This window comes from Indicator indicator, chromosome 4 (assembly GCF_027791375.1).
Source record: "Indicator indicator isolate 239-I01 chromosome 4, UM_Iind_1.1, whole genome shotgun sequence".
Classification (NCBI taxonomy): domain Eukaryota; kingdom Metazoa; phylum Chordata; class Aves; order Piciformes; family Indicatoridae; genus Indicator; species Indicator indicator.
In genome coordinates, this window is record NC_072013.1 from 8,375,742 (window position 1) to 8,392,173 (window position 16,432).

The 16,432-nt window shown below is 41.8% G+C and overlaps 2 protein-coding genes across 2 annotated transcripts; one reads left to right on the top strand and one right to left on the bottom strand.

Moving 5' to 3' along the window:
• Positions 1-4,802: 4,802 nt before the first annotated feature.
• Positions 4,803-10,129, bottom strand: HAUS2 (HAUS augmin like complex subunit 2). Its single transcript, XM_054400227.1, has 7 exons — positions 10,063-10,129; positions 9,263-9,699; positions 8,491-8,583; positions 7,135-7,204; positions 6,193-6,325; positions 5,466-5,574; positions 4,803-5,329 (listed from the first exon to the last, which is right to left on the bottom strand). Exons 1-7 carry the CDS (start codon positions 10,127-10,129, stop codon positions 5,180-5,182), a joined length of 1,059 nt encoding a protein of 352 aa, XP_054256202.1. The 3' UTR covers positions 4,803-5,179.
• LRRC57 (leucine rich repeat containing 57) lies at positions 9,624-15,529 on the top strand. Its single transcript, XM_054400414.1, has 6 exons — positions 9,624-9,655; positions 10,384-10,558; positions 11,750-11,885; positions 12,899-13,167; positions 13,883-14,068; positions 14,613-15,529. The coding sequence occupies exons 2-6, from the start codon at positions 10,475-10,477 to the stop codon at positions 14,652-14,654; spliced, it is 717 nt and encodes a 238-aa protein (XP_054256389.1). The 5' UTR covers positions 9,624-9,655; positions 10,384-10,474; the 3' UTR covers positions 14,655-15,529.
• The last annotated feature ends 903 nt before the right edge of the window (positions 15,530-16,432 follow it).

The following is a 16,432-nucleotide window of genomic DNA, read 5'->3' on the forward strand; positions in this document are numbered from 1 at the left end:
TTGGTGAGAGGGAAGATTACCTGCCAATTCAGTCTCTGCCCTCTCTTACCTGACTGTTAAAGAAACACTCACCTTACCTTATGTCTACCAGCCAAATGCTCTTGTGGGAGCAACAAACATACCATTGATTGTGTAATGAAATACACCACCAAGTCAAACTTTCAAATACGTTCAGTCTTCAGTGAATCTGCAAGGTCCTGTGGTCTGGATAACTTACTACCATTACCAAACTGTAATGTAATGTTAATACTCAGCATTTGGGTACTGCTTTTTATTTCTAGAGACCATTATGGCAATTTATTTAACCAGTAAATGTCAAGAATGACCAACAATATGGAAGAAAATAAAAACCAAATAGTATCCCCAAAACTAAAGCAACACAAAGCAATGAAAAGTTAAATTTCACTTACTGCAGTGCCACAACTCTTCTTACAACATGCAAGTATCCATTAAAATCTGTTCTGTTCACAAGTGTACAACAAATCAGAACTATATTAACCAAACATGCTTTAAAATGAAATTGTGGGCACAGTATTTTAAAAAAAATTGGATTATAGGTAAAATACACTGAAAACTTGGAAATCACTTTCTACCTTTGTCTTTCTAAATTAAGACTACTGGATTTGGGTTGAATGTTTTGGGGGGAGGGCTTGGTTTGTGGTGGGTTGGGTGTTCTTTTTTTTTTTTTTTTTCCTCAATTTAAACACTCTCTGATATCTTTTCCGGATAAAAATTAAATAAAATAGATGAGTAAGAACATAAGACTCCAAAACACACTAGTGTACCGATGGCTAAATTTTCTGGCTGAGCATTTCTTCAAGAATAATTTTCATTGCCTGAGAGACTTATCACTGAAATCAATGCAATCAGGAGACAACGTGAGGGACTCAAGCTAAGAAGAAAGGCAGAATCAAATCAAAGCCTCCTCCCCAGTGCTCATACCTCTTTTCAGACCATTTCTTCCTCAAGTGCTACAACACTGCTCTAACAGAGAATTACCACTCACTAAAATTTTGGCTGCTTGCTTTTCCTCTTCCTTTTCCTCCCCGAATTTCCAAAGTCTGTAAGGTTTTAATTACGTGCTATACCCAAACAACACCAGAGCGCAGTGTTACGGCATCTTGTTTGTGGGAGCTGTCTTCCAACCGTCCCACTTAGCCTTTGGAATTCTATTGGAGCCAAACAAGGCGAGAGGGTGTGGAGCGAAATTGGGAATATCCGTCTCTACCTCCCGCTGGAAAAAGCAGCCGCAACAGACGGGAAAAGAAGATTCCCTGACACTGAATGGCAACTGTCCTATTCTGGGGAGCTCAGGAAGACAGAGGTCAGCCTAACAGCTCCAGTGCGTGACTTCTCCAAGAAACTTTCCAAGCACCGAGTGAGCCAGGAAGGAATCCTGCCACGCCTCGTCCCTCACCGTTACACTGCCCAGGCGTCTGCCGTCCCTCCCTCAGTCCCAGCGAAGCCACCGCACGGCGCCCTCCCCATCCCCGCTGACAGGACCAGCAGCACCCGTTCGCCCCTCGCAGCCGCCCCGTAACTGCTGTGGTGACCGCGACCTCTCCGTCCTCCCTCCACTCCCCGAACGCGCCCCGCCGCACCTTTTGCTCAGAGGCCGGACCCGCACGGCCACCTTGACGTTAGCCATGACTCAACTCACGCCCCGCCGCCGCCACCCAAGCCCCGGACCCGGACCCGCATCACGCCCCCGCCGAGGCGCCCCAGGGCCCGGGGAGGGGAGGAGCGGAGCCGGCCGCCCCGCCCCACAGCCCAGCCTCAGAGGGGAGGGCGAAGGGGGACAGAAGACAGCTGGGTGGGGATAGCAGGGCTCGGTCCTGTCCGGCCTGTCGCAGAGAGAGGGGTCCGGCCCGGCCAGGCCCGGCCCGCTGCAAAGAGGAGGAGAGAGGAGGGCCAGGAGTGCTCGGCCCGGCCCGCCGCGGAAGGGAGAGCAGAGAGGGCCCGGCCCAGGCAGCCCCCGCGGAAGGGGAAGAGAAACTTTCCCGGACGGGAAACCTCCCCAGGCTTTCGGGAAAACTCTTCCCAAAGTAGCCCCACAGCAGCCTCAGCACCCGAGCTGGGATTTTCCACCTAAAAAGAGGTTCGTCCGGGAGAGCGGGACCTCCAGACCAAGACACGGTGGTTTCACGGTTGGAGTCGCCTGCTTCCCCCGCGGCGCTACCGAATTCCCATTTGCAACAGCATCCCGGCTTTTACTTAAATTTAACGTCAGCAGTCCAATTAGATGGGTACCGCCATGAAGATACGCGCTGAGGTCCACCCACGCGAAATTAGTGTGCTTCACAAGTAACGAACTGGCAGCCTAATCCTACATATGTTTGATTACATTTTAAAAACTTGTACTAGAAATTACAAACCCAGCAGCCTTTGAAGTGTATAGCACTCCACATTTAATTAACTTGACAGCAATTTCTGGAAGGTCGGTATCCCTTCCTTAGTAGTGCTAAAGGAAAGCTTGAGTTTTAAATTCTTTTGAAAGACTCCAGTCATTATGTAGCTTGTATTTAGGGTAGCAAATAAAATATTGACACTTCCAAAGCACTGTAACTGAAATCAGCATCAAACTGCTGCACTGATAAAGGTTTTGCACTTAAATATGAAAGCCACTGAAAGCTGAAAAAAAATTGCTTTTAGAATATTGTCCCTGTCTGCCACTGACGTTATTGCAAAGATGTGAGAGCAAGCAGTGTTGACATAAAGAAGGTGCCACGTTCAACAGACAATTCCTATTTGGTTTTTGTCAGTGTTGTTACTCATTTTTAATTGGACTTTTTCTGGTTTTAAATTTCAAATTATGATAAATTCTGAACTATACCTGAATATTGTATAGGATACCATTTAAATAACTTCTGTTCAAACTGCCCTATAGCTGTACTGTTTATTTGTACTTTATTTCTCCTTGTGAGATAACTTACCTTTACCTCCAGGAACATTAAATCACAATGACAAAGATACCACACCACAGATACCTTTGAGTAAGGTATGGGATTGATCCTTTGGACCCAACACTTCTCCCAGTTCAAGATCCGTCACAGAGAAGATAAAATGAATACTGACAAGCTGTGAATCAGCATCTATTTCCCAAAATGTATCCCTTTAACCATCCAAAAGAATGATTGGTATGCCAATGGGAAACGGTATTAGCTAAACTCTATCTCCACAGCCAATTCTTTAATAATGGATACAGTAAAAGAAGAACGTATACTCAACTCTTTAGGATGTGGCAAGAACACATGTATTTGTCTTCAGTACAAACTAGAAATGTTTTCATTTCTGGAAGTATTAAATTACAACAGCTTTTATTTGCCTGACCTATACTATCACTGTAAGACAAGGAGAGAGGTTAAGCCTCTCTTAGATAGATGCACGAGATGGGGATTCCAGAAGTCTAGATCCTGTTTCTCCCCATTTCAGAGCATGCAAAACATTTTCACTGAAAATGCCGCTCCTCTGCAACTGTGTTGAAAACCCAGATTTGTTTCACCCTTTGAAATGACAGGACTTTGGACTCAAATGACAAAGAGCATGTGTTCACACAATGGTCTTGTTAAAGTTTACAGGACCCAAACACCACTTTATACTCTCAGACCCTACCTGTTGACATTATTCATGATTTAAACTGGGTTGTTTCCATCCTCTTTTCTCTGTAGCAGCAGGGGAACAGCAGCTATGCTTACACAGTAAGTTATACTAGAGAATTGTTCAGCTAGAGGCATTGCCGTCACAACCAGAACAATGTCATCTACAAAGGTAGACCAATTACAAGTCAGTCAGATTGGAGTGTTCTCAATAAAGATTTCTTAATTCAATTTTTTATTCAATAATCGGATCACCTACAGTGATATTAGTGTGGTACTGCGCCATCTAGTGGTTACTTTCAAAAAATAAAGGGCTTGGATTCTCAGAAATCAATAGGTTGGATGTATGAAGAACTCAGGTAACAAATGATACAATGGTAGAAAGGAATACAACTGCACCCCTTCCAGTTTGCTCTGTATCCCGAATACAAAACTGGATATCCTCCAAAGGCAACCAGCTATCCTGGTATATAGATGTCCTGCTAGTGACACTACACCTACAAGTCATTGCATGACTTTAAAGTCACTAAGGATGCAAACTGGAACAATCCATGCTCTCACTAAACTGTCAGTCACGCAGAAAGAGTTTTATTCTAAAGAAAGCACTGAAAATAGGACTGAAGCATATATTTATCACTATCACAGAAGTGGGGTTTGCCAATCAACTGACCTGCCATGTAGAGAGTCATAAAATGTTTGGTTTCAGAGAGACCTTTAAAGGTCATCTAGTCCAACTTCTCTTGCACTGAGTAGGGATATCTTCCCCCATACAACTTTATCTGGAATGTTTCCAGTGGGAGCACCTACCACGTGTCTGGGCAACTTGTTTCTCACCACGAAAAATGTCTTCGTTTAGATAGCCTAATCTTCCCTCCTTTAAACCATCACCCCTAGTGCTGTCACAACAGGCCCTTCTAAAAAAGACTGTCCCCACCATTCTTATAAGAAAGTACTTCAAGTACTGAAAGGCCACGAGGTCTCCTCAGAGCCTTTTCTTCTCCAGGCTGAACAACCCCAGAATTACCCAGTCCATCCCCTGCTTTCCCACAAAACCACATCATAGCCATAATAAGCCAACTTAAAACTAGTTTAATTTCTTGGTTGGAACACCTACGGAAGCAGAATTTGGGAGCTAAGACTTTGCCCTCTTATTTACATAAAAAGCAAGAAACTGAGCTCTTGAAATCTAGTGCTTTTATTAAAGTTTTTATTGTGACATACAAAAAAGTGTATTACCATGATGGTTACAAAAATGAAGACACTCTTAACAAGTTCCTAAGAAATACGAAACATATTTACCTTGAAGACACAGGCTCCAAAGGAATCCTGTTGACCTGTTTCTAAAAGGAACACCTTAACAGTGTCCAGTGTCCTCAGTAGCCTGTTCTCCTGTGAGCTACTGATCATGGTCCTTTTTTTTTTTTATTTTTTTTAAAAAAGTTGGAGAACGGTTACAGATGAACAGAAATAAGACTACTGCCAAAGAGCCTGTTGGATTAAAGCACAACAACGTTGTACTTATCACAGAAGACTGTAAAAAGGTAGTTCTTGAAAGAGCCATCCTACTTGAGGAAAATGATTTGTTAGGCAAAAGACAGGCCAAAATCCAGTTCAGCAGTATTGCAGATGCTGTCAGAATACGCTTGTTTTTGCACGTCTTTCCATTTCAGTATTTGGTCTGCCAGGTCCTCCAGCTCCATCACAAGCATCTCTGTTTTGGTCAAAGCAGTGTCCTGAAGCAGAAAAATAGTTTCATTTCATCTCTGTATGTCCTGTCAATCTAGCAGCATGTAAAAATAACCCAAAGAACCAAACAACATGGAATTCTTAATGCTGGAACAGACAGAAGGCTGGTCTTTTGCTACTCACCATATTCTTCATCATGTCTGGTATCTGAGGGATGGTTCTTACGGCCTGCAAATGGCTTTCAAGCTTCTCAATGAAAGTCACAGCCTCGCTCAACAATTCCACTACATACCTGTAACCAACAATGAGGCCCTTACTCCAAAGTTGTGTGAGACAACAAGGATTTCATGCTTCCAAGCTCTTCTTTCTTTCCCCTGGGGGTTTACTTAGCCCTCCTTTCCAGGTCTATGCAAGTTCCTCAGCATCTAATTACTTGCTCTGCAATTACAGTTCCTTCATGACTCTCAGCAATAAGTAGGGCAGGAATTACAGAAGTAAACACACACTTCTTCAGTAGCCAGACTAGATTTTTAGGCCTTAAGGACTGTATTTTTAAACAATGCATTATGTATGTCTGGATATCATTCACAAACTTGTTCTGAGCAAGTCACAGTGGAAGGAAACCCCCAAATGCTGAAGTAACAATTCAAGCATCTGTTTAAAACAATACATCACAAACTATTCTGTGACCTTCAGAAAATAAGGCAAATAACCTAAGCAAATATTCACAAAAACATGTACCACTATCTTTCAATGAATTTAGCAATGCGTAAACTACTAGTTTACTGCGATTCTGCTAGCATTTTTTATTTCTACAGAAGTGAACAAAAGCATGTGATTTTTACTGCCTATCGGATCCAATTGATTTGGACGCATGCAAACAAAGAACAATTATTTTCTATATGCCTACTTGTGGAAGGTAGCTTCAATAGGCAAGCTGTTTTGACACCTGGGCTTTATCAACCTCTTTTTAAGAGCCTTCTTATTTTTTAGTACAGCTTCCAAGTGTCTGTTCACATCTTGCAACACCTCGCATTTTTTGCCTGTAAAATGAAATTGCAAAGTTGAATCTACTGTCCTGCTAAAGCAAGAGCAAAATTTCTTCTGAAGAAAAGACAGAAAGAAGTCTGATCCATGTACACTCGGGAAAGGTATCATTAATCAGAATGACTTTTCTTGGAGTGCAGAGGATTTAATATTAGCATGCACCTCAAAGTCCTAATACTCACTTTCTAGAGACATATCTTGGTTAGTTTACTTAAAACTATAGACAATGCAAAACAATTGCCTTTGAGATAATATTGACTTCTTAAACTATACCATAGCATTGAAGTACTACAGTACACTTCACTAGCCTAATATGGTAGCAGCAAGCTAGAATATTTTTAAGCATCCATCAACATGTAGTAGGGAAATGGCAAAATAATAAAATCAATACATATGGTCCCAACATTCTAAAATAAAGATCCAAATAATTTTAGGGGCATACAGATGTAACAGAAATACACCAAGGTACTGGAAAAGAAGCTAAGTAGCACACAGGGCAAGGGAAGCAAATCAGGATCCTGATTGTCTTGGAAGTCCTGATGCTTCACTGACCCTGGGGTGATGACAACAAAGACCAGTTTTTATTTTGGAGAGCAAGTTACACATGGAGCTTCTAGTGAGACAGCAGAGTGTGCAAACTCAAAGAGCGTGGAAGCATTCTTTAGGGACTAATAACCTCCCTGCCACCTCTAACAAGTTATCAAGTGGAGACAGCTGCAGTAACTTCTAGAAGTGTCACAGAAAACAAATCTGCTATTGAAGTCATTTAACACTCATCATTTTTCCAAAGCACAACTGCACTTACGTAAGTAAAAAGGGTGAGCAATGTCTGCTGTATCCTTCTCCAACTGCAGAATTTCAGCTTTCAGTCTCTTCTACAATAACAATGTCAAATGAAAACGCATTTTTAATGTACTCATCCAGATATTGTTGACTCTCTTGGGGCAAGCAGGAAGAAGGGAGACAACAGGAGCATGAGGGGAGAACATGTGTGTGAAAGAGAGCAAGCATTTGCATGAGAGCATGTTACCATGCCCTCTGGAATGTTTCTACTAGTAGGTGAAGGTTTTTTTGGTCAATAAGAAAAGACTGCTTAAAAAAACTAAACAATGTGGTGCCTTACTGGGGATTTGGACAGGAAAAGACGAATCCTGCAATTAATTCCTAAAACACAGAAACTTACACAGCCTACAAAGCACTTTCCTAGTCTATATTTTACCAAAGAACACTTCACAGACCCCTCCTTCGGGCAAGGACTGTTTTGCATTGGGGTGTTTGTTGTGGGAGAAGTGTTCTCAGGTGAAAACTTCTGGCTTTAATTCTATCCAAGGATAAATTAGCACAAGAGCAGGAGATAGCTTCCTGTGTATGAAGGAATTGTGGTTGTTTTAGGTAGAGAAGATTGAGAGAAGTACAGAAGAGGACAGTCTCTCAGGACACAGAGAGAAGTGTTGCTTTGCTTTCCTTGATCATTGAAGAGAGGACAAAAATAAATGAGTTTTACTCATAGCATATTGAGCATCTGTCAGAACACTTTGTATGTAAATCCTTCCAGCAAAGGAGGCTAAGAAGCCATCTTACTCAGAACTGGAAACTGTTCCTTCTTTCTGCTCATCAACACAGGATGATGCCAGCTGTTTAAACTGATTCTCTACAGACTTAAATGGTAAATTTGTCATTCTATTTTGCAGTAAAGCTTTGTAGATGGTGGAATTCACCTTGTGTAACTTAATAAATGCAGTTTTTGTACCAGTGAGCAAAGAACCACCATCATAACATACAAGCTAACCAACCAATTCAAACACTTGGAAATGACTGCTTCTTGCTAACCAACAAAATGGTCTAGTTGCCTATAAAGAAACAAATTTTTGTGTACTGAATTCAACTACAAATGTTCTGTTCTTCAGAAAATTTCAGATAACACTTCAATCAAAGATGCAGACTGCTGTGTCCAGTTATAACAAAAATTTTTGTTTCATAGTTTTCTTAATTTCTTTATTACATCTGGGGTGAAAGTGCCAACTGTTAAACAGCTACATTGCTAAAAAACACCACAAATGTGAAACAGTAGCACATGGCAATACAGTATCTCATTAAGTGCCATGTATTGCCTCTAAATAATCAGGTGTTGAGTGTACACTGACAACAGTACAGGCTGTACCTCATTGATTTCAGCTTGCATGTTTGCCATTTTTTCCACCTCTGAGAATTTCACAAAGCATGGGGTTTTTCTACAGGTTAGATCCAGTGTCTCCTGTGAAAGGAAAACAACAGGGTAAAAATGCAGTCAGCAGCAAGAATATACCAGACAAATTCTCAAGACTGACTCTTTATATCTTGAGATTACTGTTAATCTCTTGCACTGCGTAACACAGTAAACTTAACCTGAAAGATCATAAAATACATGGACTATTTTGGGGAAAAAGAACACAACTGAAAATAAAATTTGTTAGAAGATAGTAGAAGAGCACCCTCTATGATACTGGCTTGCATGCCACTAGAACATGGTAGAGGTAAACCCCGCTTTCCTCCCAAAACCTCACATCTGTGTTCCAGAAACACATATGCCATAAGGTATGGCTGTTCCTAGTATGGAAAGCTACCATCAGCCAAACCCCTAAGAGATCCCACAATAAAAGGAAAAAACTTCTCTGCCTTTCAGATTAGCAGGCATTTACGCCACCAGTGCCACGGCACAGCACTTATTTCACAACGCAGAGGCGGACCTGCAGCGGGTAGGGCTCTGAAGCAGAGGTTTGCCAGCCTGACGGTTGAGGCGAGGCGGCAGGAGGCGGACCGGGCACCTGCACGCCAAAGACGGGGGGCGGGAGAGGAGAGCTGCAGCACAGCACCTGAGCCACCGCTTCTCCAAACCTTTCCAGCAGCAAGGTTTTGTCACGTCGCTATCTTCATCGCGGTCCCCGGGGCCTTACCCGGCTGACGACGCCCGCCTCCAGACACCGTGCCAGCAAGGCGCCCGCCGCCGTGGGCTGTCCCAACTTCCAAGGCTGGGTGGTGGCCGCAGCGCCGCACCACAACCCGCTGCCCTCCAGGTCTTGCTGCCGGCTTGGCCTGGATTTGTCGTCTGCTTTCGCAGGGGATTCAGGGCGCCGATACCCCGCCGTTCCGGCTATTCTGGAAGGCCGCTGGAGCGGCCGCATCCGCGGCTCCTGGGCGGCCGCCATCTTGGGCGTGACAGTAAAGGAAGTGACCCGCGTCCGCTTCCGGGGGAGCCGGTGGCTGCTGCCGCGAGCGGTGGTTCTCGAAGGGCGGAGACGAGCACGGGGGAGGGTGCGGAGAGGTCTGCCGCTGCGGAGCCTGGACGGGTAAGGTGGGCTGAGCTGGGCTGAGCTGCTCCCGCTGGAGCAGCCTGCAGGACCGGGGCGAAGGCCAAGCGGCTATAGTAGGGCTGGAGAAGCCGAGACGGGTAGAGCGAGGCCTGCAGCCGGTGATTGCTAACTCCGTCCCTCCCCCAGAGTTCTGTTGACCCGTTTCTAGCCGTGGCGGCAGGAGATGCTTCTGTCGCTTTGGTTCCTCATCCCGGCTGTTTGCTTGCTGTATTTGTCTCTGTTCCCCACCACCGGACCTGACACTAATCCTTCGGCCTGTTACCTGGTGTCGTTAGTCCTGGGGATTAAAGCCTGCGGCAGGTGTGGGAGGTGGATATCTGTCTGCATTTAGAGTTACAGCAAAGGAGTCAAGTCTCTAAATTAAATGTTTCCCAAAAAAGTACATAAAGCTGTAATAGCAACAGCAAGTCGGTGCTGGTAGATGCCACTAAAATCATGGCCAATCTCCATGGGGAATCTCCTTGCACTTCTGGGCCTGGAAAGAGGAGAAATACGGAAAGTATGCAATTTTCCCACTTAGTTTTAGCTATACTCGTCTCCTTTTCAATATTCAAACTGCTAAAGAATACACCTTAAGCTTTTAAGTTCATGGGTTTGCTTATGAGGAAGATGAAATGCAGTAGTGACACAGTTCAGCGTGTTGAAATGCTTATAGCTTTGAAGATAGTACGCATAAAATACTTTTTGCATTTGCTTTATCACAGAGACTTTGGATTGCAGTTTTCCAGTGCAGAATAACGGAGAAACTGGCTGAGACTATCAGTTAAACTATATGCTTGACAGAGAACTGTTAGGATGGGGAATAGTGCACTAAAAGCCCACCTGGAGACTGCGCAGAAAACTGGTGTGTTTCAGCTGACAGGAAAAGGACTGACAGAGGTAATGTAATTGTAGGGCAAATGTGTCTTTATGTGTGCGTGACTGACGCTTTTGGAGAGAAGTGCCCACCTCATTGTCATGATGTACTTCATGCATGTATTTCTTGTAAATAATGATGAATAATATTATTTTGATTATACTTTTGTTTCATTTTGCAGAGCAGATTTGCTTGCACTGTCTTCCTGTTGAGGAGTCAGGGCACTTGTATGCAAAAAGCTTATGCTTTTGAGTGCACTTATGTTCAAGAAGTACTAGTTATGATGTTATGCTTTTTAAAAAAACAGCTGTAAACTTGAGGGAAAACATGCAAATGTTATAGCCATATTGCTACTTAGAAAGATACTCCACAATTTGTCATGTTACATTATTATGATGGATTTAATGGTAGTCATAGTCCGTTCACTGGGCTTTAGGCACCTGGAAGTTTATTGTGTTGAAAATTGTCTTGACTTGCCTCAATCACAAAAAAACGCAGAATGGCTGGGAACTTTAAGTCAAGTAACAATTCACTGGATAGTCAAAATAATTCCATGTTGCAGTAATTTTCCAGGACTTCTCCAAAGTATCTTCTTCCACTATCTACCTTCTTTCTTCCCTTTTCCTTTCCCAAACCGAAGGAGAATCAAAACCACTGGCCTATTGACCAGGATTTGCTCATGGCAATTGTCAGGCTTTTCTCTTTTTCAGCTCATCATCAAGTGCAGATTAAAGTGATACGGGAAGTAAATAAGAGTAAAGAAATTTGTTTACATAATTATTTAAAAAAGAAAGCAAGGAAAAATTTCCTAATCCTATTCTGCTAAAACATAGAGTTGTTACCTAGCTGTAGAACGTTTTTGAATGACAGGTGTGTTTAAGAAAAACACAAAAGGGGAGTAAAACATAGACAAATTTGTGTCATGGCGTATCTCCTTCTCCCTTTTTAATTATTTGGATTAAAGAATACTCTTCCTAGATGTTACACTATCTCCTTTACATCCCTTCTCCCTTCCACAGATCAGAAAATAGTTTTAAAAATATGTATTATGCAAATTTGCCAACTTAGCTGCATGCTGTTGTGATTGGATGTTGTTGATACATATGACAGCATGTAATAACAACACAAATTTAAATAGAATTTTAAGCTGTGTAACTTGAACATTCAAAGTTGTATCAACTATTTAAATGTTTTGTCTTTTTCCTCCCTCATAGTTTCCTGAAGATCTGCAGAAGCTAACAACTAACTTAAGGACAATAGACCTGTCAAACAACAAAATAGAAGTCTTGCCACCACTCATTGGAAAATTTTCCATTTTGAAGAGCCTTGCTCTAAACAACAACAAACTGAGTATGTCTGCTTAATTAGTATCTCCACAGATTTTTAAAATAATAACCAAACCATTTAATGCTTTTTAATGATTTAACTCCCACAGGATATAAGTGAGGAGTTTAGTCAACTAAACTGAGCTCTTTGGAATTCACATACAGGATTAAAAATAACCCCAAACCCATAAGTTCTTCAAAACTAGTTGCCAACTTAGTTGTATTATCAGTTTTACAATAACATGAAGTACTTAAAGCCTTAATGTTTCTGTCCTCTGACTTGTCCAGTCTGAAGGTTTAGCAGTGTCAGATGGTTTACTACTTTATGAACAGAGAACAAGTGTTGTAGATGACCTGCAGAAAATGTTGCTGGTTATTCAGTGATCCTTACTGTTTCTGTTGGACAAACGTCCAGCTTTATGGAAAAATTAGGATGAGGTGATGAAGCTGACTTTTTCATGTGTTGCATATTAACTGCCTTTTTGAAGAACAAGTGTAATTTACAAACCTCTTTGACTCTCTAGTGCAGCTCAGGAGTCCTACAGTTTATAAATGTGCATGGATAGAATGAGGGCTGAGTGAAGGCCAGCAGAGCTTACCTGGTGAGACTTTTGTGCTGGTATGATATGGTATGAATTATCTGAGAACTTATTTATGAGTGATTTGAGGGCAGCAGCAGACCATAAGCTGTGAATTGTGTGGTACTTCAAATATCATAGAATACATTGGCAAAGCAGCTAGTGAGGAGTATAACTGGTAGGCTAAAATGCTCATACAGTGTTTTCAGCCTGTGACTTGAAGGTCTGTCTTGTCTGCAGATTATTTTTAAGTTATTTATGGAAGATGATTAAAAAGCACATGTTGTCAGTGGGCTTAAAGTTCTGTGCAGGGATCTGTATCTTCATTGGGAAATGGGTGAGGAATCCTCTGAGAAATTTCTGCAATGTTTTTCATGCAGAAGCTTTTTTTAATTAAATGGATGTGAATGTTTACTGCTCTTTGTTTAGGTCATCTCTTTATTTTGTAATTTATTTCTAGCTGCGTTACCTGAGGAGCTGTGTAAACTGAAAAAACTGGAAACACTACACTTGAACAGCAATCACTTGAGGCAGCTACCAGCTGCATTTGGACAACTTTCAGCTCTCAAAACCCTGAGCCTTTCTGGAAACCAGCTTCGGACTGTGCCTACACAACTCTGTGGTCTTCGCCACTTGGATGTGGTAGACCTTTCCAAAAACCAGATTCAAAATGTGCCCGACACTGTGGGAGAATTGCAGGCTATCGAACTCAATTTGAATCAGAATCAGGTCTGGTATCTAAGATGCTGTGGGCAGGTAGATTCAGGACATGGTTTGTCTTGGACTTAGTACATCCACAGAACATAAGCCAAGGCCATCAAAACTTTATAGATAAAATACATCTCCAGGACACAACAAAACTGAGTGATTGTAACTAGAATTTATGTACTGATATATCCAACTGCCTGATCTGACTAAACCTGAATATAGTCATACAGAAAATTATCTGAACAGTTGTCGAGTAGGAATCTGATAAACAGATGTGCAGGTTGCCTGTCATCATGGAAGAAAAAAATAGTTACTTGTATTTTTGATCATCTGTGTTCCTTACACTGATGATCAAAAAAACATGCAGTTCCAAGAAGTGTTCAGTCTATACTTTTATTTTCATGCTCCTTTCTTTTTCAGTTCATGCTACCGTAAGTCAGGATTATTTTGTACTTTGGTGTCTTATTGATATCCGATTGCCACTTAGGTCATTTATAGACTGGCCTGTGGGTTTAAGCTTTGGCTACAAAGACTTCCTCTTACCATAGCTGATTCTGATTTGGCAGAGGGGTTGGACCCCATGGTCTCTAGAGGTCCCTTCCAAGTTCTAATGTACTGCGATATTGTTGTTAAGTAGCTACTGTTAACATAGTTTATATCATGGTAGTTGTTCCATATTAGTCTGAAACAAGACATTTAAAGTAATTTCATTTTAATCTAATTTCATTTCCACCAGATTTCCCAGATCTCAGTGCAGATATCCCACTGTCCACGCCTCAAAGTCCTTCGTTTAGAAGAAAACTGTCTAGAACTCAGCATGCTTCCTCAGAGTATCCTCAGTGATTCTCAGATCTCACTGCTGGCAGTAGAAGGCAATCTCTTTGAAATCAAGAAACTCAGAGAACTGGAAGGTTATGACAAGGTTTGTGTCTTTTTCCTTAAAGAAGCCTATGGTGAAGTACCTTCCCCAGTACCTCCTCAGAATACTAAGCTTTTATGCTGGTGGATGACAGCACAAACTCTCTGTTGATATTGCCACTGGTACTTGATTCGTAACAAACTTCTGAAAATTTCAGAATTCTTGAAAGATGTAACTGTCACATAGGATTCAGGGTAAGTGTTCTTTCATCAGCATCTTTTGAAGCGTAATTAATGATGACAGGTGTGTGTCCACTTTGGTGGGACAAAAACCCATGGATGCTTCCTGTTGTGAAGCATTAACTGTTCAAGTTCAGTTCATCCTTAACACTTGAGATTTGAGTGTTCATTACTGTGAATTAATCTGAATTACAGCAAATGGCTGAATTTTTATTTTTGCATTCGAAATTCAAATTTCAGTGGTTTTGTCTGGGAGATGAAAATATGCTTTATATGCAGAGTGTTTCTGAATCTGAGAGTAGAAGGTCAGCTGCTTTCAAAAGGGATGACTCTTGTATTAATTTCTGAATCTTGGATTTTTTTTGTAGTACATGGAACGATTTACAGCCACAAAGAAGAAGTTTGCGTGATTGTAACCCTGCATATTGCCAGTAAGAAGAGTGAGCAACTGAAGCACCTACTTCACTGACTTTAACTTAGACTGATGAAGGAGATGATCCCAGTGCTTCTCCTCTAGTAGTCTGATATGGTCTGTCAAGGCCAAATTGAATAAACTTGAACTAGAGACCACAGGTATTGAACTGATGAACCTGTGCAGGGGCCAGTTTTGGGTTTTGTGCCACTATAGCTTTTAACACAATACACATTCTCCTTTGTCAGGGCTTGTTCTTTCCAAGAAAGGGAATGAGCGTTTTCAGGTTGCCAGTTCTCTTTTGTCAGGAAGGTGCCTGTTGATCTAGGAGAGAACTATTTCTTGTGAAGACATTTTTCCATGATGGCATCTGGAAGTTCTACCCCAAAGCAGATCTGAAATTGTATATCTTGGAGAAAGCGCTACCATATAGCAAACTTCTACAGAAGAGGTTTTAGTTTGTAATTTGTATTTTTTTTTTTGTTATGAACCATAAATAGCTGTGGCTGTTTTCTGAACTACTTTTAGTAAACAAATGTTTCGAGCATACTTCATTCCTATTTTCCTCCATGGGCTTTCTTTTCCCATAAGCAAAAATTGCACTATAGTTCACTTCTGCTCAAGCTGTATCAAATCAAAATGAAGTTCATCTTCAGTATATTCTGTAAAAATGTATAGTATTGGAAAACATCCTTGAAATATCCTTGCACTGACTCCCTCTGTACAGAGCAACGCTGAACGATTTAGTTGTCAGCCTACTTCTGCTGCCTTATTACCAAAAGCACCTAGGAAGAGCTAAAATGTATGCAATTATGTAACTTAATACTGAAAAGGAAAATGTACTTGTTTATTTTAGTAAATAATTAAAAAAATCAAGAGAGGTTTGTTTGATGTAACTGCTGCTGTTGTCACTTTAAGAGATCACACTAAGCTATCACTGAAAGCCATCATTGGGGTAGTTGGTTCCATACTGATGGAACTAAGCTGTTAGTAACAGCTACACTTAAACTTCTTTGTAAATGCAGAGGATTTGAGTATGTCAACACTGTGGTAGCAATCTGAATAATATGTCCTTTGTGCTCAAAATTGTGAGGCAAAAGCTTGATTAAGTACACTTCTTAGCAAGATAAGATTGAGTAGATACTCCTAATGAGACTGTCTTATATGAGCTACTTTCCTACACTTACATTTTCCTACAACCAACCAGAACGGCATTTGGACAGCAAACTCCTTAAAGTTGGTGTAATCGCTATGTGTATTCAACCTCTTAGTCATCTGCAGTTAAGAAATTAAGTTTGCATATGACACCGAAATGAGGGGGAAGGTTGACATTGGAGAAGGGAGAGCCATCCTGCAGGAAGACCTGGACAGGCTGAATGAATGGGCCATCAGAAACCTTACGAAGTTCAGTGGGGACAAGCATAGGGTCTTGCACCTAGGAATCCATAACCCAGGAGTGCAGCTCAGAGCAGGATCCACTTGGTTGGAGAGCAGCCCTGTGGAAAGGGAGCTGGGGGTCTTGGTGCGTAACAAGATCAGCATAAGCAAAGGTGCTGCAGCAGCAAAGAAAACCAACAGGATGCTGGCTTGCTGCAACAGGGACATCGCCAACAGAGATAAGTCACTGTCCCTCTATTCAGTGCTGGTTGTACCACACCTGGAGTACTATGTGCAGTTTTGGTCCCTGCTGTAGAGAAAGGATGCAGGTAGGCTGGAAAGTGTCCAGAGAAGGGCTACAAGAATGATTAGAGGACTGGAAGACCTGCCATATGAGGA